At 46.1% G+C, this 21,401-nt stretch overlaps 2 protein-coding genes across 2 annotated transcripts in view; one reads left to right on the top strand and one right to left on the bottom strand.

Annotated features, from left to right (window-relative positions):
- ABCC4 (ATP binding cassette subfamily C member 4) overlaps positions 1-21,401 on the bottom strand; it is a 274,755-nt gene that overhangs the window by 237,979 nt on the left and 15,375 nt on the right. The window lies entirely within an intron of this gene.
- Positions 2,653-7,236, top strand: LOC103116895 (mortality factor 4-like protein 1). The gene is made up of 4 exons (XM_007526849.1): positions 2,653-2,657; positions 5,464-6,286; positions 6,732-6,915; positions 7,055-7,236. The coding sequence occupies exons 1-4, from the start codon at positions 2,653-2,655 to the stop codon at positions 7,234-7,236; spliced, it is 1,194 nt and encodes a 397-aa protein (XP_007526911.1).

Raw genomic sequence — 21,401 nt, forward strand, 5'->3', positions numbered from 1 at the left:
GGGGGAGATAGCATAATGGCTATGCAAAGAGACTCTCATGCCTAATGCTCCCAGGTTCAATTCCTGCCCACCACCATAAACCAGAGCTAAGCAGTGCTCTGCTTATGGAATGAGAGGGAAAAAAAAAAAAGCCCCGGACATCACCTCGGGGCAGACCTTCTGGGGCTGAGGAGTAACCCTCACCTTTCCGGTCTTTCTGAAAGTCACCTTCTATGGTGACTTCCAACATGGACCCAGAGTGTGTTCTTGAGTCTCTGTAGGACTAAGGGACCAGCACCGCCTCTCACCTGGGCACAGCAGAGGTTCTCAAAGTGTGGTCCCCAGACCAGCAGCATTCCCTAAAACTCATTAGAAATGCCGGTGACTGGGGCGGGGCGGATGGTCCACTGTTTGAGGGCACACCTTCCACGCATCAAGGGCAGAGACAGCTAGACTCCATGGACGGTGGTGCAGTGCTCTGGCGTCTCTCCCTCTCGCTTCTCTACTCTCTCATAAAGTCATAAAATAAAAACTGGGGCAAGGGGCCAGGCATTTGGCACACTTGGTCTGTGTATGCTACAATTTTCAAGTACCCACGTTCAAGCTCCTGGTCCCTACCTGGGAAACTTCACAAATTCTCTCTTTCTCCTTTCTCACTTCCCTCCTGATTTCTGTCTCTACCCACTAAATAAAAGCATTAAAAAAAAAAAAAAAACAGACAAGAAGGTGGCATGGTGGTAGAGCAAATGTTTTTATACCTGTCATTATATCATAACAAAAATACTGATTTTTTTAATGCAAATTCTCTGACCTCAGCCCAGATCGCAGAATTAGGAAGCCCAGCCACCTGCATCTTACTGAGTCTCCCAGGTGGCATTGGCTCAGTTTGAGGAGAGGCTGGGGAGAGCCCTTTGGCAGGTCAACTGGGAAGTTCTAGGCTGGAATGGACACCAACAGCCAAGCCCTGCTAAGTCTCACCCAAATCTCAAAATCCCAGCCTAGGAAGCTAGGGAGTTTTAAAACAAAGACCCAAGGAGATCCAGAGCCTCATTCCAAAGGGGTGAATCCACCTAAATCAAGATCGCAGCCAACTGGTGGCCAACCTCCCTCCCCCCAGCCTCATCTGGTCCTGGGCCATTTCTGAGAACCCTGTGGAGGCAGGAAGGTGTTTGAGGTGTTTGTGGCTGCCTGAGCCCTCAAGCAAGGACAAGGAGTCTAGGAGAATCATGTGGGGTTCACTGAGGAGACAAGAACATCAGGGAAGAGAAGTTTCTGGAAAAACAGAATCAGCGGTGCACTGACATCATTTGGGGGGGGCTCAGGGTCAGTTAACAGCATGAGGTGTGACATGGGGAATGACTAGCAAAAGGTCTGGTGTTTCTTTTTTTTATATATGTTTTATTTGTTTTCCCTTTCATCGCCCTTGTTTGTTATTGTTATTGTATTGTTGTTGTTGTTGTTGATGTCATTGTTGTTGGATAGGACAGAGAGAAATGGAAAGAGGAGGGGAAAACAGAGAGGGGGAGAGAAAGACAGATACCTGCAGACCTGCTTCACTGCCTGTGAAGCGACTCCCCTGCAGGTGGGGAGGCAGGGGCTCGAACCCAGCTCCTTACGCCGGTCCTTGTGCTTCACGCCATGTGTAGTAAACCCGCTGCACTACCACCGGACTCCCTAAGGTCTAGTGTTTCTAAGTTAACTCCTAAACAGAAGTTGTGCAAGACTGTAAGATGTTGGACTTCAAGAGGCCAGGAATCCACCCAGTAATTGGGCCTGAGAGAAATACTCCAGAATCAGCACAATCAGACACTTCCTTCACTCAAGCAACTAGATCCATTTCCTTTCCCAACCTTTCCCTCTCCAAGCAGAATGATGCTTGGTGCTCTTTCTCTCTCTCCCCCTCCCTCTCTCTCATTGAAAGTTAAATATCTTTTTATTTGTATTTTTTTTATTTATTATTTTCAATAAAGACAGAGAAACTGAGAGAGAATGGGGAAGAAAGTGAGAGAGACAAAGAGACAACTGCAGCACTGCTTTACCACTCATGAAGCTTCCTTCTTGCAAGTTGGGACTGGGGGCTTGAACCCAGGCCTTTGTACACTGTAATGTGTGTGCTCAACCAAGTGCACCACCACCCGGGCACCTTAAAAATATCTTCTTTTTTTTAATGGGTGAGGGAGTAATAGCTCAACAGATAGGGTGGAAGCCTGGCCATACACACAACCTATGTTCCAGCCCTGGCACCACAGACAAGGTGTTCTGGTGCTGCAGTCCCTCTCTCTCTCTCTCTCTCTCTCTCTCTCTCTCTTTCTTTCTCAATAAAAAAGTCATCCCAGGAGCTATGAAATTGAGCATGCTGAAAGAAAAAGGAATGAAGGGAGGGAGAGCCGGAGTGGTGGAAGGCATACAAATCACACCCACAATGAGACACCCCGTCATTCCCTCTTGAACAGCCATTATCAGGAAAACAAGTAACGGGTATTAGTGACGAGACAGTGAAAAGATGACTTGTATGCTGATAATGGGAATGTAAACAGGTCCAGTCACTATGGAAAAAACAGTATGAGATTCCTCAAACATCACAAAATACCATGGGGTACTAACTATATAAGCAGGCCAGTCTACCTATTATCTAAAGAAAACAAAGCCTAAGCTCTAAAATATAAACGCACTATGTGGTATGTTCACAGCAGAATAAATTACAAGAACCAAGCTATGGAAATCACTGATTCATGAATGGATAAAGAATGTGCTACACACACACACACACACACACACACACACACACACACACGAGATTATCATTCACCATGGAAAGGGATGCAGTGGCCCAAGAGGTAGCACAATGGATAAAGCATTGGACCTGGGGTATGGCTCAACCTGCCAACACCCATGTCCAGTGCAGTAGCAGTTACAGAAGCCAGAACTCCTACCTTCTGCACCTCATAAAGAAAATTGGTCTTACAGTCCCCATGGGAGAGAAATGGTAGGGAGAAGATGACTAGAGAGCTCTGAATTCCAACTCCATCAGGACCCAGAGAAAGAAGGCGGAAAAAGGAAGGACATTCGGAAGTAGTAATAGATGTAGGTGTGACTTGGAAAGGAAGACAAGAGGGGATCATGGAAACAATGGGCAGATACATATAAAGATAGACAGATAGTTATAGAAATAACAAATAATAACAGAAATAATAGTGACCTTGGGAGAATTACAGTAGCTTCCAATGGAGGGAATGGGGACACAGAATTCTGGTGGTGGGAATGGTGTGGAATTATACCCCTGTTATTTTTATAATTTTGTAAATCAGTTATTAAGTCACCAATAAAATCAAAATAAATACCAAAAAAAGAGAGTGCTGGAGTCCGAAGCAGAACGTTTTCAGCTCAATCCTGGCATTGCGCACACCAGAGTGGTTCTCTGGTGCCTGGTGCTCTCCCAACTAGCTCTATCATATTAATAAATAAATCTTTTTTTAAAAAGGAGGAGGAGGAGGAGAAAGGAATGCAATCTGTCATTTGGACCATCTTGACAGCATTGATAGGCTAAGTGAAAGAGATTAGAGGAAAATGGGTGCATTACAATCTCACTTTAATGTGGAAACTGATTTTTTTTAAGACAAACCTCATCGATAGAAAAGACAAATTGGCAGTTGGCAGAGGTGAGGGAGGAGGCTCAGACACAATGAAGGGGGTCCAAAGGTATAAATGTCAAACTAGAAAATAAGCCGTGGGAATATCCTGGTAAGCATGGTTAGTGCTATACTGCATGTCTGATAGCTGCAGAGATTAATTTTACATTTTTCTCATCACAAGGACAAAAAGAAAAGCTTTGGGGTCAAATAGCTCACCTGAATAGGGCGCCTGCTTAGCACAGGCAAGAACTTCAGTGCTTTCATGTCTTTCTGTTTCTATCTTTTTTTTTAATATTTATTTATTTATTCTCTTTTGCTGCCCTTATTATCTTATTGTTGTAGTTATTATTGTTGTCGTCCTTGTTAGATAGGACAGAAAGAAATAGAGAGGGGAGAGGAAGACAGAGGGGGAAAGACAGACACCTGCAGACCTGCTTCACCGCTTGTAAAGCGACCCCCCTGCAGGTGGGGAGCCAGAGGCTCAAACCAGGATCCTTACGCTGGTCCCTGCGCTTTGCTTAACCTGCTACGCTACCGCCTAACTCCCGTTTCTCTCACTCTGTCTGAGAAAGTTAGGCCAGAGCAGTAAAGTCTTAATGAAACAAACAAACAAAAAAATCTTTGGTAAACTTCAAAATGTAAACATATAACAAACTATCATGTCAAATGCCTGAAGGTAATGTTTATTTCTCAGCTTGGGAAAAAATGGTATTGGAGTAAGATTATGACTTAGCTTTTGAGGAGACTAATCAACTAGTTACAACATACAGAAATAAAATAATAAATTAAATAAAGACAACAGAATCTTAAGAGCAACAATAGAAAAGCAACAAATTATATACAAGGGACTGTCCCTTTAGAATAAACAGATTTTTTTTTCCAGCAGAAACATTGCAGGTTTAAAAGAGAATTGCAGGATACAGTCAACAAGCTAAATGAGAAAAAGTCGCCAACCTGAATGCCCTGCTTACAAGGAACTTGAGTCAAAGAAGAGAGAAAAGAGAATTCAATCACCACTAAGCTGGCATTACAAATATGTGGATGGGATTTTTTTTTCCAGGCTGAAATAAAAATTTGCTAGTTAGTAAGAGGGAAACACATGAAAGTATAAGTTGTACTAGAAAAAGTCAACATATGTTCAAAAAGATCATCCTACCATTGGAATGCTAGTGGTTTAATTACTTGTGACTCTAGTATGGAAGTTAAAAAAAAAAAAAATGACAACTATAATAATTTGTTAGTCTACACAGTCCAAAATTAAGTAAATTATGATAACAAAAACGGGAAGTGTATGAAATGTAAAAATGTGAAGCCTTTGTACGTGTTATCTGCATAAAACACACTATGTCTTATGTAAACCACAAGGTAACCACAAAACCAAAGTCTACACAGACACACAAAAGATAAAAGAGCAGGGAATGTACTGAGAGGTTCAGCGCATGCTTCACATGCATGAGAACCCAGAGCCTGACTTCCTGCAACACCAAAAAATAAAAAAAAGATAAAAGGCAAGGAATCAAAACACGCACTACAGAAAATGAAATGAACAGGGAAGAGCTCAAGAACTGAAGAATGGAATTACAAATAAGAAAAAATAAAAATCTATACATTTTAGATATGTACACACAATGAATTTTAGTTTAAGTAAACTAAATTCTCCAAAAGGCACAGTGGCTGAATAAATGAAAAACAAGACCCCAGGCTAGGAAAATAGCTCACTTGGATAGTGCCTGTGTGCAACTCTGGTTAGAGCCCGATCCCCCTTCTCGTTGAAAGAAGTTTGGGGGGGTCGGAGCGCACAGGCGCCGGCGAGTCGCGCCCGGGATGTAGAGTGGCGGGGCTGATGGCGCAGCGGCGAGCAGGGGGCGGCAGATCGTGCACCCAAGGCACCCAAGCAGGACCCGAAGCCCAAGTTCCAGGAGGGGGAGCGAGTGCTGTGCTTCCACAGGCCTCTCCTTTACGAAGCAAAGTGTGTAAAGGTTGCCATAAAGGACAAACAAGTGAAATGCTTTATACATCACAGTGGTTGGAATAAAACCTGGGATGAGTGGGGGCCGGAAAGCAGAGTGCTCAAGTACGTGGATTCCAACCTGCAGAAGCAGCAGGAGCTCCAGAAAGCCAACCAGGAGCAGTATGCAGAGGGGAAGATGAGAGGGGCAGCGCCAGTAAAGAAGACATCTGGTCTACAGCAGAAGAATGTGGAAGTGAAAACAAAAAAGAACAAACAGAAAACTCCAGGAAACGGAGATGGTGGCAGTACCAGTGAGATGCCTCAGCCTCCCCGGAAGAAAAAGGCTCGGGTGGACCCTACTGTTGAAAATGAGGAGACCTTCATGAACAGAGTGGAAGTGAAAGTGAAGGTTCCCGAAGAGCTCAAACCATGGCTGGTTGACGACTGGGACTTGATGACTCAACAAACACAGCTCTTCTATCTTCCTGCCAAGAAGAACGTGGACTCCATTCTGGAGGACCATGCCAACTACATGAAGTCTCGAGGGACCACGGATAATAAAGAGCACGCCGTCGATGAGGTCGATGAGGTCGTGGCCGGCATCAAAGAGAACTTCAGCGTGATGCTGGGCATGCAGCTGCCCTACAAGTTTGAGAGGCCACAGTACGCCGAGATCCTGGTGGCTCACCCTGACGCGCCCATGTCCCGGGTGTACATGTCCCAGGTATACATGTCCCAGGTGTACATGCCCCAGGTGTACATTTCCCAGGTGTACGTGCCCCAGGTGTACATGTCCCAGGTGTACATGTCCCAGGGGTACATGTCCCAGGGGTACACGCCCCAGGTGTACACGCCCCAGGTGTACATGCCCCAGGTGTACATGTCCCAGGGGTACATGTCCCAGGGGTACATGTCCCAGGTGTACATGCCCCAGGTGTACATGCCCCAGGGGTACATGCCCCAGGTGTACATTCCCCAGGGGTACATGTCCCAGGGGTACATGTCCCAGGGGTACATGTCCCAGGTGTACATGCCCCAGGTATACATGCCCCAGGTGTACATGTCCCAGGTGTACATGCCCCAGGTGTACATGTCCCAGGTGTACATGTCACAGGTGTGCATGTCCCAGGTGTACATGTCACAGGTGTGCATGTCCCAGGTGTACCGAGTGCCACACCTGGCACCTGCTGAGACTGTTCGTGCGCATCCGCATCGGAGCGATGTTGGCCTACACGCCCCTCGATGAGAAGAGCCTGGCATTGTTACTGAATTATCTCCACGATTTTCTAAAGTACCTGGCGAAGAACTCGGCGACGCTGTTCAGCGCCAGCGACTACGAAGTGGCCCCTCTGCGTGTGGGATCCCCGTCCCCGTCCGTGCGTCCCGATCCCAGTCTTCTCTTGTACCAACGACGTACTCTGGACATGTTAGCGTATAACAGATTTGCTGTTTGTTTCTTGAGGAGTCAGAGCTCCTTTCTCTTCATTTCAAGGTCGCTGCCAGTGTGTTCAGTGCCAGACAACGGAGAGACGCACCGCAGTGTCCTTGCCTAGTCGACGAGGCCGCTCCCCGGTGCTGGCGGCAATTCCCCTGGACGCTGCGCACTTTGCTAGTACGCGCTGGCGCTCTCTGACACATGCTGACTGCCAGTGCCAAAGGCCCACTGCAGTGTGAACCGAACACGCCGTTCGTGCTCCTCTTTCCTGGTGCTTCACGTGAAGAGCCCGCCCTGCAGCTGTCCCTGCTGTCTCTTAGACACCTTACCTACCCTGCTCACGTTGTGGGAGACTGATGGCTTCTTTCCATGGTTTTTGTAATTGTGTCAATGCACGTTTTAACATAATAGACGCAATGCATTGTGTAGCTACAGTTTTCTGGAAAAGTCAGTCTTTTTTAGGAATTGTTTTTCAGATCTTCAATAAATTTTTCTTTAAGTTTCAGAAAAGCAAGAAAAAAAAAAGAAAGTTTTGGTGCTGTAACTCTCTCTCTCTCTCTCTCCTCTCTGCCTTTTTGTATCAAAGTATATAAGGATGAACAGGAAATCCAGTGACCGGAAGGAGGTATTTGCACATCTGACAAGCAATTGATATCAAACATTTATAAAGAAGTCATACAACTCAAACATTTATAAAGAAGTCCTACAGCTCAACAACAAGAGACCAAATAACTTAATATAAAAAAAAAAAGTGGGCAAAAGATATGGATAGACAGTTTCCCAAAGAAGACATGTGTATGGTCCGGACATACAAAGAGATGCTCCACTTCACTTATCATTAGAGAAATGCCCAATTAAAATCACACTGAGGTTTTTTTGCTCTCACACTTGTGACAATAGCCTACACCAACAAAAGCAGAAATGGCAAACATGAATGAAGATGTGGACGTAAAGGCAGGTGGGAGTGCAAACAAACTGGTGCAGGGCCCCTTTGGGAAACAGGATAGAAAAGTCCTTAAACAAAAAATGGAAATACAGGGTGAGGACAATTGCATAATAGTTATGCAAAGAGACTCTTGAGCCACAGGAGGCCAGGAAGGAAGGAAGGAAGGAAGGAAGGAAGGAAGGAAGGAAGGAAGGAAGGAAGGAAGGCAGGCAGGCAGGCAGGCATTACCACTCCTGGGTATATACCCAAAGGACATGAAAACACTGTCAAAGGGTCATATGCAGCCCTATGTTCACAGCTGCATTATTCACAATAGCCAAAAATTAGAAGCAACCTAAACGCCCATCAACAGGTTGCTGGAAAAAGAAATTATGGGATATATATTCCACAGAATATTAACTATCCTGCAATCAAAAGATGATGATGTTGTGTCCTTTGGAACAAAATGGATGGAACTGGAGATGATTATGCTTTAGTGGACTAAGTAAGAGGATGAAAGATGGTTTCTCTCAGATGGTTTCACTAAAATACATGAACTTATAAAGGAAAAAAGAAGAAGCTGTCTCTAGGACTCTGAGATCTATGGTGGTTACTGCTGAGGGAGGCTACAGAACTTTGGTGGTGGGGGCAGTGTGGAGCTGCATCTCTATAATCTTGTAGTCTTGTCAACCATTGTTAAAGCACTAGCAAAAACATTTTACACCAATAGGAAAGATTAGTTTGTTAACAAGAGCTGTTGTTTTGAAAATATAAAATAGGCAAATCTTTAGCTAGACTAGAAGGTTGGGGCGAGACCAGAGAAGACTAGCAAAATAGCTCACTTGCATAATGCACTGCTTTGCCTAAGTGCATGACCCAGATTCAAGTACAGCCCCCAGCACATTGGAAAAAGCTTAGGTGCTTTGATCTCTCTCTCTCTCTCTCTCTCTCTCTCCCTCTCTTCTCTCTCTCTTTCTTTGTATCTGAAAAGTCATCCCAGAGTGAAGGGTCACTGATGACCAAAAAGGAAACAAACAAACAGAGAGAGAGCTCAAAATTATAATTAAAAAGGGAAACATTGAAAGGTCGGGCGGTAGCTCAGTGGGTTAAGCGCATGAAGCACAAGGACCAGCGTAAGGATCCCGGTTGGAGCCCCCGGCTCCCCACCTGCAGGGGAGTCGCTTCACAAGCGGTGAAGCAGGTCTGCAGGTATCTCTCTTTCTCTCCCCCTCTCTGTCTTCCCCTCCTCTCTCCATCCTATCCAAGGACAAAGACATCAACAACAATAATAACTACAACAATAAAACAACAAGGGCAACAAAAGGGAAAATAAATGGTGAAAAAAAAAAGGAAACATTAGCACTGACACCACACAAACACATAGGATTATAAGGAAGCCAGCCCATGGTGCTCTGTTTAAGCACACTTGTTACAATGCACACAGACCAGGATTCAAGTCCCCAGTACCCACATGCAGAGAGAAGCTTCATGAGTGATGAAGCAGTGCTGCAGGTGTCCGCATGTACACCTGGGACATGTACCCCTGGGACATGTACACCTGGGGCATGTACACCTGGGGCATGTACACCTGGGACATGTACACCTGGGGCATGTACACCTGGGGCATGCCCTCACAAGTTCTGTCTCTCTCTCCAGTAAATAAATAAATAAAATATAATTGTTTAAAGTTTAAAAAAAAAACCCAAAGAGACTATGGTAAGCATATGATTAGATACATTCAAGCACTATAGTATCACTTGATATGCTGTAAACATCGTACCCATTTTTACTTGTCAATCAGACCTCAGTCAATTTGGAGGAAAGACCCCAATGCTGGCATTTCTCCCTGGTCTCTTTTAAAGGTTCCTTTGATTCCTTGAAATTTTCCAAGGAGCCTGAGTGTGGCCTTGATAACTTGTGCTAACAAAAGTGACTCGTTGCTCCTTAGGAAGTTTATGACTCAGGATGGGGACTTGGAGTCAAGCAACTGATATCAAACATTTATAAAGGAGTACCACAAGTCAACAACAACAGACCACATAGTCCAATAAAAAGTGGGCAAAAGATATGAACAGATGGGGACTGAAAACCTTCCAACAGAAGCTCAGCCAAGGCCCCTGCACTTGAACAGCCTGGTGATCTCACTGAAAAGTCAATTCTCAGTCACTATGCCCAGGGTGAGACTCAGCTTCTAGGTTCAAGGACCTCTCCTGGGGTCCCCATACCCTAGGCAGAGCTACCCAGCACAGAGGATGCTGATGCCTGAGTGATGGTGGGCCAGGGCTGAGCAGCAGAAAAACGCTGACTCCAACCCAACTAGGAGCGACCAGCTGGCCTTTCTCTCTGTCCTGTCCCTCAGGCCTGAGAGGGCAGCTGGCGCGGCACAGCTGCAGACAGGTAACATGCAAGTGTGCAGCGTGACATGGGTCCCCTGAGTCCTGTCGAAAATAGCCTGAGTCAAGAGAAGAGAGTGCCTGAGGAGGTTCCCAAATCCAGTCACCTGTGAGTCTCTAGGATCAGAGGACAAGGACTAGTGAGGTCACTTGCGGCCCCCTGGATCACACTGCCCCTCCCCACCCCCTACTAAGATGCAACCCCCTCCCCCTGCAAGTGGCTGTCTGCTCTGAGGCTGTTTACATCTCTGACTCATCCACCATTAGTCTAGAAAAGCACTGGCCCTCGGACCCCCCCCCCCCCCCCCCCCCCGGGAGCGACCTGGCCTTTACAGAGCTGTGTGGGGACATCTCCCTGTGTGTCCACTGTTTGCAAGGAGAAGGAGACAGCTCCGTAGTGATTCTACCTCCTGGGAGGAGACTCTCTAAGAGACTCTCTAAGACTCTCTAAGGCTCAGGTCTGCAATGGAACTTTCCTCCGGTCTGGGCTGAGGCTGACTTAACTTTATGTTCATTCTCTGTTTACATAACAGGCACTGAGGCTACTGGAAACAGAACCCTGGAGAAGCATGATTCACACGCCAGTGGGGGATGGGATGGGGGAGCAAGGTAGAGTCCTTAAAGTGCCCTATGAAAAGCCTGCAGTGGGGCAGCTGAATCTAGCCCTAAGGGGGGGGGGGGGCTTGTAGGTCAATGGAGGTCAGGAACTTAGTCCAGAACAGTTCCTGCTCCTTTGTCCTTGAGAAATTACAAGAGGAGCCAGGCAGTAGTGAACCAGGTTGAGCTCCTGCACTCCGATGCATAAGGTCCTGGGTTCAAGCCCCCCAGGCCCCATCTTCAGAGGGGAAGCTTCATGAGTGGTGAAACAGGTCTATCTCTTCCCTTCTCCACTTGTCTCTATCCAATAAATTAAAAATTTAAGTGATATTAAAAAAAAAAAGCTTTATGATGTTAAAAGAGAGACAGGAGGAGAAGCAATTACAGAAGCCAGAACTCCCACTTTCTGCACTCCAAAATGAGCGGTGGTCCATATTCCCAGAGGGGGGGAAATGTTAGAAGGTGACTAGAGGCCTCTGAAACCCAATTCCATCAAGACCCAGGGAAAGAAGAGAAAAAAAAGCAAGTAGTAAGAAAAGGAAATAGGTGTAGGTATGACTTAGAAAAGAAGAGAAAGGGCCGGGCCGACCCCTAGCACAGCAGGTTAAGCGCATGTGGTGCAAAGCTCAAGGACTGGCCTAAGGATCCAGGTTCGAGCCCCCAGCTCCCCACCTGCAGGGGGGTCACTTTACAAGTCGTGAAGCACGTCTGCAGGTGTCTTCCTCTCCCACCTCTGTCTTCGCCTCTCTCTTGATTTCTCTGTCCTATCCAACAATGATAGCAATAACAATAATAATAACAACAACAATCAACAAGGGCAACAAAAGGGAAAAAAATAGCCTCCAGGAGCAGTGGATTTGTAGTGCAGGCACCAGTGATAACCCTGGAGGCAAAAAGAAGGAAGAAAGGAAGGAAGGGAACGTAGGATCACAGAAAAAAAAATGGGCAAAAGATAAGACAAGATATGCAGATAGCTATAGAAATAATAGTCAATCCCTATCTGTGATCTTAGGAAAGCTACTACAGTTTCCAATGGAGGGAACAGCTCTGGTGCTAAGAATGGTACGGAATTCCCACAATGACCCTGGGTCCATGCTCCCAGAGGGATAGAGAATGGGAAAGCTATCAGGGGAGGGGATGGGATATGGAGATCGGGTGGTGGGAATTGTATGGAGTTGTACCCCTCCTATCCTACGGTTTTGTTAATGTCTCCTTTCTTAAATTAAAAAAAAAATGGTATGGAATTATACCCTTGTTATCTTGTAACTTTGTAAACCAACATTAAATCACTAGTGGGGGGGGGGGAGAGAGTAACAGAAGAGTTACCACAATAGTGGGCTCACACAGGAAAAAGGCCCCCTCAGGGAGACCTGAAGTCCTCTGACCCCCAGACCCAGCTCCTGGCATTTCAGCCTCCCCTCCAACTGCATAAACATCCCGCAGAATGAGGGGAAGCTGAGCAAGAACTCCTGACTCTACTGCATCTTGTTCTTTTTTTTTTGCAAACACGGGTAGGGCAGGAGGTGGCTCGGCGGGGGAGCACAGGACTTGCATGTGAGTTCAATCCCCAGCACAGGGTGTCCCAGAGTGGTGTTCTAGTTTTCTTTTTGCCTCTCTCCCTAAGAAACACTAAGTCAATCTTAATACGCAATAAAATAAGCTACGGTGACAACAGCAGTTTTGGTTTTCTCTGAAATCAGGGAGATGGCTCACATTTAACTTCACGACTAACCCAACAACTTCGCACTTCTTTCCTCTTTCCTTCCAGGCTGACACAGCCCGCAAAGCAGTGCACTATTTCCCCAGCCCTGCTACGGCTTCCTTCCCTACCTGTCGGGCTCAGTTCAGCTGAAAGCCAGCCTGCCCACTGAGTCACCAGTACCTCTTCCTTCTGATCCGCCACTTCTTAAGGCTGACTCGCCTATTTATTCAGGAGAGAGAAGAGCTGAGAGACAGAGAACCAGAGCCTCACTCTGGCACATAGGATGCCAGGGATCAAACTCAGGACCTTACATCCCTGAGCCTAATGCTCTAAGCACTGGGCCACCTTCTGGGCCACTGACCCACTGTCTTTGCTTCAGTACCCAATCTTCCCCCCGATGCCTCTTCCTTTCTGTGTTTGTCTGTCTACTACATATGAGAGATATAGAATCTCATATGAGGGAAGGAGACAGAGAGAGAAACCAGAGCACAACTTTGGGACCTGTGGTTCTGGGGATTAAACCACGAACCTCAGGCATGCAACCTGCCCAGCCAATCCAGGGTTTGCTTCACAAGCCTGCGTCAGCACTCCTTCCTGTTTCTGCCCCGGCTCCCATCTCCTCTGGCCTGCCCATTGATGTCTTCATACTATAGCATCTCCCGTTTCAGTTGTCCAGACTGCAAGAACATTCTGGCTGACACTTCAGCACCTGGCCTTGGGTGCCCTGTTGTCCAGAGCTATTTTTGACAAAGGGGATGAGATCTGGCAATGAAAGGCAACTTGGTAACACTGCAGTGACCTGACTTTCAAGAGTCACTATCAAAATAGTCTAGTGTTTCCATTTCATTCTTATAATGTTGCCACCCTGCCTTCTGAGAAAAGGGGTTAAATAAAGAAGTTGGGGTTTGAGTTCTTATTTCTAGTCAATCTGCATGAGCAAATAAGCAAGATCGAGCTCCATGAACAACAACAATGAAAAGGAAAGTTCTGGCAGGTCGGAATCAGAAGAGAAAAATGACTGGAAAAAAAAAAAAGCTGGTAGCAGAGCTGACTTTGAACAGAAAATCACCCTTATTCCCTCCTTCCATCACTCTTCCAGATCAAAGTTTAAAGTCATCAGAAGTGACTCCTGGAATAATAGTGACTCCAGGCCACCTCAAGGAAACAAACAAGTGAACCTAAAAATAAAAGGCCAAGGGACCAGATTGCAAACACAACCTTGAGCACAGTCACCCAAAACATGAACACCAGGTTCAAATTAAACAGCCTCTCCTCCTGCTAGTCAGAGGTACAAGGAAAGAGAGTCACCCACCAGTCACACACCTTTGTGGCCAGGGAAGGCAGGAGGCCAACGAACAGGGTACAGGCTTTGCACATCCTAGGTCCCCGGTTTGATCCCTGACAACACCTCTTGCCAGGAGCTCTGATCTCTCTCTCTCTCTCTCTCTCATCTTAAATAAATTACGATTTTATTTATTTACTTATTTATGAAAAAATATAGGAAGAAAGAAAGAACCAGACATCACTCTGCTACATGTGCTGCTGGGGACTGAACTCAGGACTTTATCCAGTGCACCACCTCTCAGGCCACAATAAACAAATCTTTAAAAAGGCATTTTGGGGGCCCAGGAGGTAATGCAGTAGATCAAATATTGAACTCTCAAGCGTGGGGTCTCAAGTTTGATTCCCGGCATCACATGTGCCAGAGTGATGCTCTGATTAGCAAGGACTCTGTCTGTCTCCTCTATCTCTTAGAAATAAATTAACAGTTGATTTTTTTTCCTAGTGGTACAAGAAGGTGTCAGCGGATAAAGCACTGGACTAGCAAGTGTGAAATCCCAAGTTTGAAAACCAGCACCACATAAGACAGAGTGATGCTCTGGTTCTCTCTCTCTCTCCCCTTCTCCCTCTCCCTCTCACACACACATACACACATGCAAATGTTAAAAGAGTCTAGGGGCCAGGTAGTAAGTAACACACCCAGTTAAGTACCTATATTAGTATGCTCAAGGATCTGGGTTCAAGGCCCCAGTCCCCACATGCAAGAGGCAAGTTCCATGAGCAGTGAAGCAGTGTTGCCTCTCTCTCTCTCTGCCTCTGCTTTCCCTCTAGATTTCTCTCTATATATCCAATTCAAATAAATAAAATATTGTTAAATGATACAGGGGGTCAAGCAGTGGCACACCCATTAAAGTGCACACGTTACAATGCACGGGCCCAGGTTCAAGTCCCTGGTCCCCACCCTGTAGAAGAAAAGTTTCAAGAAGGTTAAAATAAATCTGCAGGTGCCTCTCATCTCTCTCCTCTATCTTCCCCCCCCCCATGATTTCTTCTGTCTCCATTAAATAAATAACACTAAAAGTTTTTAAAAGCTTTTAAAAATAAAAATTACAAAAGATATAGTCTAAATAAATTTTAAAAATCAGTCAATCATGCCCTTTCTTCTATACAACAGCAAAGGGATAGATTGGGGGGAGATTCCAGCCCAGTCAGGATTGTATTTGAAGCAGCAGGTCAGCCAGGAAGCATAAGCCCAAGTCTTGGGAATGCAGAGCTGCTCTGTTCAGGAAGAACAAGAGTTCTCGGAAAGGCTTCTGTGACGGTCTTCCAGAGGGCTTATCTGCTAGGAGGTTAATCACACTCACACTCTGCTGAGAATCTTAGAGGACACTCTGAAAGGAGGTTCTTCATCATAGGGGTGGACTTCTCTCACCTTGCTTTGTAAAAACAAAAACAAAAAGTTCCTCTGCTCATAAAAGCTCACAGGGTTGGAAAAACAAAAGCAACTGAAAACAATACTGACAGGTTTAGTCAGGTAGGGAAGGGAATTCGTGTGTGTGTGTGTGTGTGTGTGTGTGTGTGTGTGTGTGTGTGTGTGTGTGTGTGTGTGTATGTGTGTGTGTCAGGAGGCGGGTTTCTTTCAGCGGGACCTGTCACACTTCTGCCACCCCAGGACTGCCTGGGATACTCTCTGGGTGACCAGGCACATCACCCCATCACCCCCAGACTTAACCTAACCTGACCCCACTCTCTAGTCCTAAGCCAGCCTCTGAGTGCTGAAAGCTAAACTAACGTCCTCTGGGAAGGTTCTCTGGGTCTCGCTCCTCCAAGGCGGTCACCTCAAATGGCTTGAACCCAGACCCATGGGTGTGCTACTGCCTTGGACCTAGTGTGTGTGTGTGTGTGTGTGTGTGTGTGTGTGTGTGTGTGTGTGTGTGTAAGAGAAAGAGAGACGAGAGACGAGAGAGACAGAGAGGAGGGGGAGGGAGGGAGGGAAGAGGGAGAGCATCACTCTGTCATATGTGGTACTGGGTTTCAAACTTGGGATTTCACACTTGTAATGACCTCTGCAGAAAGGAACGGGTAGAAATAAGAGCACCCCTACACACACCTGCAGGGGGAAAAGCTTTGCAACAAGCAGTGAAGCAAGTGTCTCTCTCTCTCTCTCTCTCCTCTCTACCCTTCCTCTCAAATTATTTGTCTCTAGCCAATATATAAGTAAAATATTTAAATGTAAAAGCATTATAAAAAGATAGAGCTCTGATCTCTGTGTGTGTGTGTGTGTGTGTGTATGTGTGTGTGTGTGTCAGAAACACACGCACACACAACAAATTTAAATAGTAAAGCTTGTGCCTGAACATAGACACCACATTCCAAACCCGGAGAAAGAAATCACGGTCCGTGGAACACTAAGCTTTCGGAACTGCACTTAGTAAAGGGTTCAAGAACAGGAAAGAGAATTCCCACAGGAACCAAGATAGGATGGCGTTTCACAAGGACCACCTGTCTCAAGACCACACACCCACCCCGGCACCCTCTAGACACAGGCTGTGGCACTTTAGCCAAGAAATTTCACCTATGTGGCACCTCAGCGAAAGGCAAAGAACCCGCCGGCACATGGTAAGACATATACAAACATCAGTCCTACTGTGGCTACGGTCTAGCTTGTGCTACAGGGATCGCATGGCGGTGAGGAGCAGAGTATGGTGTGCAGGAAGGGTCCCAGTGGCCGTGCCCAAGATGGGACTTCTGGGTATCTAGCCAGAGAAAATCAAAACACTGACACAAAAAGTGACGGTCACACCAGTATTCATTGCAGCGGTGGCATTTGCTCAGATATGGAAAAAAAATCAGTGATTCATTAGGTGAAGGAGATGTGGAGGCCAGAGAGGTAGCTCACTGCGTTACCAGGTTGGAACTCCAGGAGCACAACAGGAGTTATAAAGTGAACGAGGAAGCGTAAGTGCTATGGTGTATCCCCTTTTCTGTCTCTCTGTGACTCTTTTTTCTTCCATTTTTGTTGCCCTTGTTATTATTGTTGTTGTTGTTATTGCTGTTGGATAGGACTGAGAGAAATCGAGAAAGGAGAAGAGAGAAGGAGAGAAAAACAGACACCCACAGACCTGCTTCACGGCTTGTGAGGCGAGTCCCTTGCAGGTGGTCCTTGTGCTTCGCGCCATATGCGCTTAACCTGCTGCACTGCCTGGCCCCCGCTCTGTGACTCTTATCAGAGTGAAAAGAGCAACTAGAGCAGTAAAAATCAAGCATGTGCAAGGCCCCACCAAATGGGGGGTGAACATATTGTGGTTATACAAAGGAATATTATGTGCTTGTGAAAAATATGCCATTTCTTGTCATGTACAGCAAAGTAGAAAGAGCTAACAGGGCTAATGTGAAATGAAGTAAGTCAGAATGAAAAGTCAAGTTAGCACACGAATTCACCCAAGTATGTGACATGCTGGATGGACAGACAAAATAAAACAAAATAAGCCAGTAGACACTGACCACAGAACTATGGTTGCCTGAGGAAAAGCAGTTAGGGGATACTTAGACCAAAACAGTGATAGGTTTTAATTATAAAATAAAGAAAAGCTAGAAGCCAGGAGATTAACAATGGAACATAAACCTTACAAAATGCAAGGCGAGGGTTCAGGTGGAGTCATACCCAGTTGTACAGACACATTACCTATGTGCAAGGACCTGGGTTCAAGCCCCCAGTCCCCACCAGCAGGGGAAGAGCTTCACAAGCAGTGAATCAATCTCTCTCTCCCTCCCTCCCTCCCTCCCTCCCTCCCTCTCTTTCCCACCCCCCTACCTCTACTAAGAACACGGGGGGGGGGGGGGGTATGTACAAGGACCCAGGTTCAAGCCCCTGGTCCCCATCTGCAGGAGGAAAGCTTCTCAAGTGGCGAAGCAGGGCTGCAGCTGTCTCTCCTTCTCTCTCCATACCTTCCCTCCCCTCTCAAATTCTCTGTCTCTATCCAATAATAAATAAAAAATATTTTAAAAAAAAGGAACACAACTCAATGAGAATAGACTTTGGGACGTAATTAGCATGTGGCTGGTATCAGCCTGAGCAGGCGCATAATAGGGGCTTAGGCTAAGCCACAAGGGATTGGGGGCTGAGGGAATTGATTTAAGCGAGTATCTGGTGAAAATAGCTCTCCATTGGGTTCCTACACTTCCTGCTTTCAGTTCCTGCTCAGTTCCAGCTAGCCATTCTGGTACACTCCCCTTCTCCCCGCTCCCCTTCTCCCCGCTCCCCTTCTCCCCGCTCCCCTTCTCCCCGCTCCCCTTCTCCCCGCTCCCCTTCTCCCCAGGACCCGCCAAGCCACTGAGCTCTGGTAACTAGTTTAGACTTTTGGCTCCCACCATCATGACTAGCCAGTCTTTGCTTTGCTGTGCCTAACCCAGGATGTAATAAACTCCTCATTTGTATTAGAACCCTAGACAAGCCCTCCGAAGTCTTTATTTTTTTAATTACTGTATGCCTCCCCTTCCCTCTCAATTGCTCTGTCTCTATCCAATGAATAAATAAATTACAAAGCCCTGGGTTTGAACACTGGTGTCGTTTTCGACGGGTTAGGTTGTTTTCTCCGGGCTGGCTTCACGGGCAGGTAACAGACGACCAGGGACTCATAGTTGAGCTGTAGGCAGTATCTCTTTATTCATGCAGGACGCAGCACAATCTAAGCCGAGCTAAGCTAAACTAAAGGTAAAGTACTCTAAAACTCACAATGCTGTCTTTATATATACTTGACAAGTAGGGTGGAAACAGGGTGTGACATAGAGAGGGTGGAGAGAAAAGTGACTGGTGACAATCAGAGTGTGACAAGGAGGGGGGGTGGAGGAAAAACATATCATGAAACAGTGGGGATTGAACCAATGCCCTGGAGGGAGGTGCTTGTTAACAGCGGTTATATAAATAGAATGAAGTGGTTATGTAAATAGAATAGTGTTAAGCAGGGGGGATTTAAACCAAATGAAACAGAAGGGGTCTCATGCATACCAACAATTACCCCTTTCTTTTTAACTAATGGCCATTGTGGGGTGAACAGAAACGTATATCGTACAGGCGTTTTCAAAAGAACTGGCATAAGACATGGAAAACAAAATATGCGAGCAGCAATAACCAGTGTGATGCCAAGTGGAGCTTTTCTTGCCTCAAAGGGCAAGGCCTAGCAGGCGAAAGGGCATTTCTTGCCTCTGGGAATGCTTCATGCCTCTGGGGGCATCTCTTGCCTCAAAGGGCGTTTCCTGCCTCTGTGGGCATCTCTTGCCTCTTGGGGCGCTTCATGCCTCTGTGGGAATAACCTAATAAGGAGGGGGAGTTTTCTGCCTCTGGGACAGAGCCTGCAGGCGAGGGGACATGGTCTATAAAGTCTCAAGGCAATTGGCTGAAGTTAGTCTTTGAGAAACACAGCTGTGTGTACCAGTAAGTCCGATGGAGGTGTCAGTCCAAAGTAGCTGACCACAGAAGAAAATGCCGGAGGATGAAACGCTGCACGTCTGTCTCGATGGGGAATGTTGGCCACCAGAATTCTGCTTTTCTGTAGAGAGTGAGCTTTCGAGTCTGTGAATCTGTTTCTTCAGGTCGTGCCAGGTCACATTATTGGTTTCCGGGGGCGATGTCAGAGAACAGGGGTCCAAATGGATTTCCGGGAATTCCATTTGAGTAGATGCTTTTTCATGTGAAGACTTGACAGCTGAAATTCACTTGTCAAATAAAACTTGTAGCAGATTAGAAGTTTACTATCACTGATAACTCCATTATAATTGGAAGTCCTTTCTAGTATCATTTCAAGGTTGTTAAAACACTTTAAACTCAATAAAATGTGGAAAGGTAAACAGAAGAACCACGGTTAAAAGCCTTAGGCATGAGAATAATTAACATAATCATTGCACTATCTGCCCCACCCATAACTCATACAGTTTTCAGGATTAAACGTTTCAGATTCATGTCAAGACGTAAAAGAGAAATCAAAGGAGGAAAAAAACAATTTTTGGATTGTTTCTGGATGTCTCTAGAAATCATGGCTGCGTCCAGCATATATATTTTTTTAAGTCAATGTCAAACAAAAATTCAGTCATTCAAATCATTCTCTTATGAAACGCAACTTGAACCAGATTATCAAGATCTCACCATGTAGGATTAAGAATCCCTGGAGGGCGACCTAGTCCAAAAAGGTCCTCGAAATTCCATTTAGGGTGTTTCTGACTGTTCCTGCTGGATTGCTTCAGGCACCCATTTTTAAAAGCGTCTTCCCATTGAAGAAAGAATCCAATCAGGAGAGTAGAACTAACCACATGTCTCCATACTTGGGAACTGCCAGGGTACTCGAGAATGTTCTTCAAATTAGAGTAGTCCTTCTCCATGGGAAACATTCGAGAAGAAGTCCAGAAAGTTCCAGGGGAAATCCCCATGCATATCCCAAGGTCTACGATCACGGTCATAAAGAACCAAACTGTGGCCCGGAGCAAAATGTAGTCCTTTTCCTCAGGAAACATGGGAGAGGGAATCCAGAAAGTCCAAGGAGAAATCTCTGTGCATCTCCCAAGCTCTATGATCCCGGTCATAAGAAACCAAAGTTCCCAGTCAGGGAACCGAAGTGTGGCCCAGAGTAAAATGTTCCAGAGACAGAGAAACTGTCTCATAATGAAACAGTAGAGGCTTTGGCAAACCTCTTCATAAGTAGAAGAGAAGACCATAGTGCATAGGCAGGCAAAGTCTTCACTTATCTGGGAGTTGCACAGGTCCGGTTCCATGTTGTAGGCACCATATGTCGTTTTCGACGGGTTAGGTTGTTTTCTCCGGGCTGGCTTCACGGGCAGGTAACAGACGACCAGGGACTCATAGTTGAGCTGTAGGCAGTATCTCTTTATTCATGCAGGACGCAGCACAATCTAAGCCGAGCTAAGCTAAACTAAAGGTAAAGTACTCTAAAACTCACAATGCTGTCTTTATATATACTTGACAAGTAGGGTGGAAACAGGGTGTGACATAGAGAGGGTGGAGAGAAAAGTGACTGGTGACAATCAGAGTGTGACAAGGAGGGGGGGTGGAGGAAAAACATATCATGAAACAGTGGGGATTGAACCAATGCCCTGGAGGGAGGTGCTTGTTAACAGCGGTTATATAAATAGAATGAAGTGGTTATGTAAATAGAATAGTGTTAAGCAGGGGGGATTTAAACCAAATGAAACAGAAGGGGTCTCATGCATACCAACACACTGGCAAAACATAACAGTACCATGGATGGCAATGGGATTAGAGCTTCATGATGGTGGAGCAGTGAGTGCTGTGTCTCTCTCCTTTCTCGCCAAAACAAAGGAGGAGACCAAGAGATAGCTCACCTGGTGGAGTGCAGACTACCAGACAAGAGGGGCTAAGAGGACTTGGGTTCAAGCCCGGGCACCACATGACAGCACATGCATGCAGGAAGCTTTTGTGAACGGTGGTGCAGTGCTGTGATGTCTCTCCTCTCTCCACCCCCCCCCACCATCAAG

Source organism: Erinaceus europaeus, chromosome 5, assembly GCF_950295315.1.
Source record: "Erinaceus europaeus chromosome 5, mEriEur2.1, whole genome shotgun sequence".
In the NCBI taxonomy this organism is placed as follows: domain Eukaryota; kingdom Metazoa; phylum Chordata; class Mammalia; order Eulipotyphla; family Erinaceidae; genus Erinaceus; species Erinaceus europaeus.

Bases quoted from the DNA above. Each gene is read 5' to 3' on its own strand.
- LOC103116895 (XM_007526849.1), top strand. The intron at 6,287-6,731 runs GTATACATGTCC...AGGTGTACCGAG, and splicing joins CCCGGGTGTACATGTCCCAG to TGCCACACCTGGCACCTGCT. The intron at 6,916-7,054 runs GTGTGGGATCCC...CTTCATTTCAAG, and splicing joins CTACGAAGTGGCCCCTCTGC to GTCGCTGCCAGTGTGTTCAG.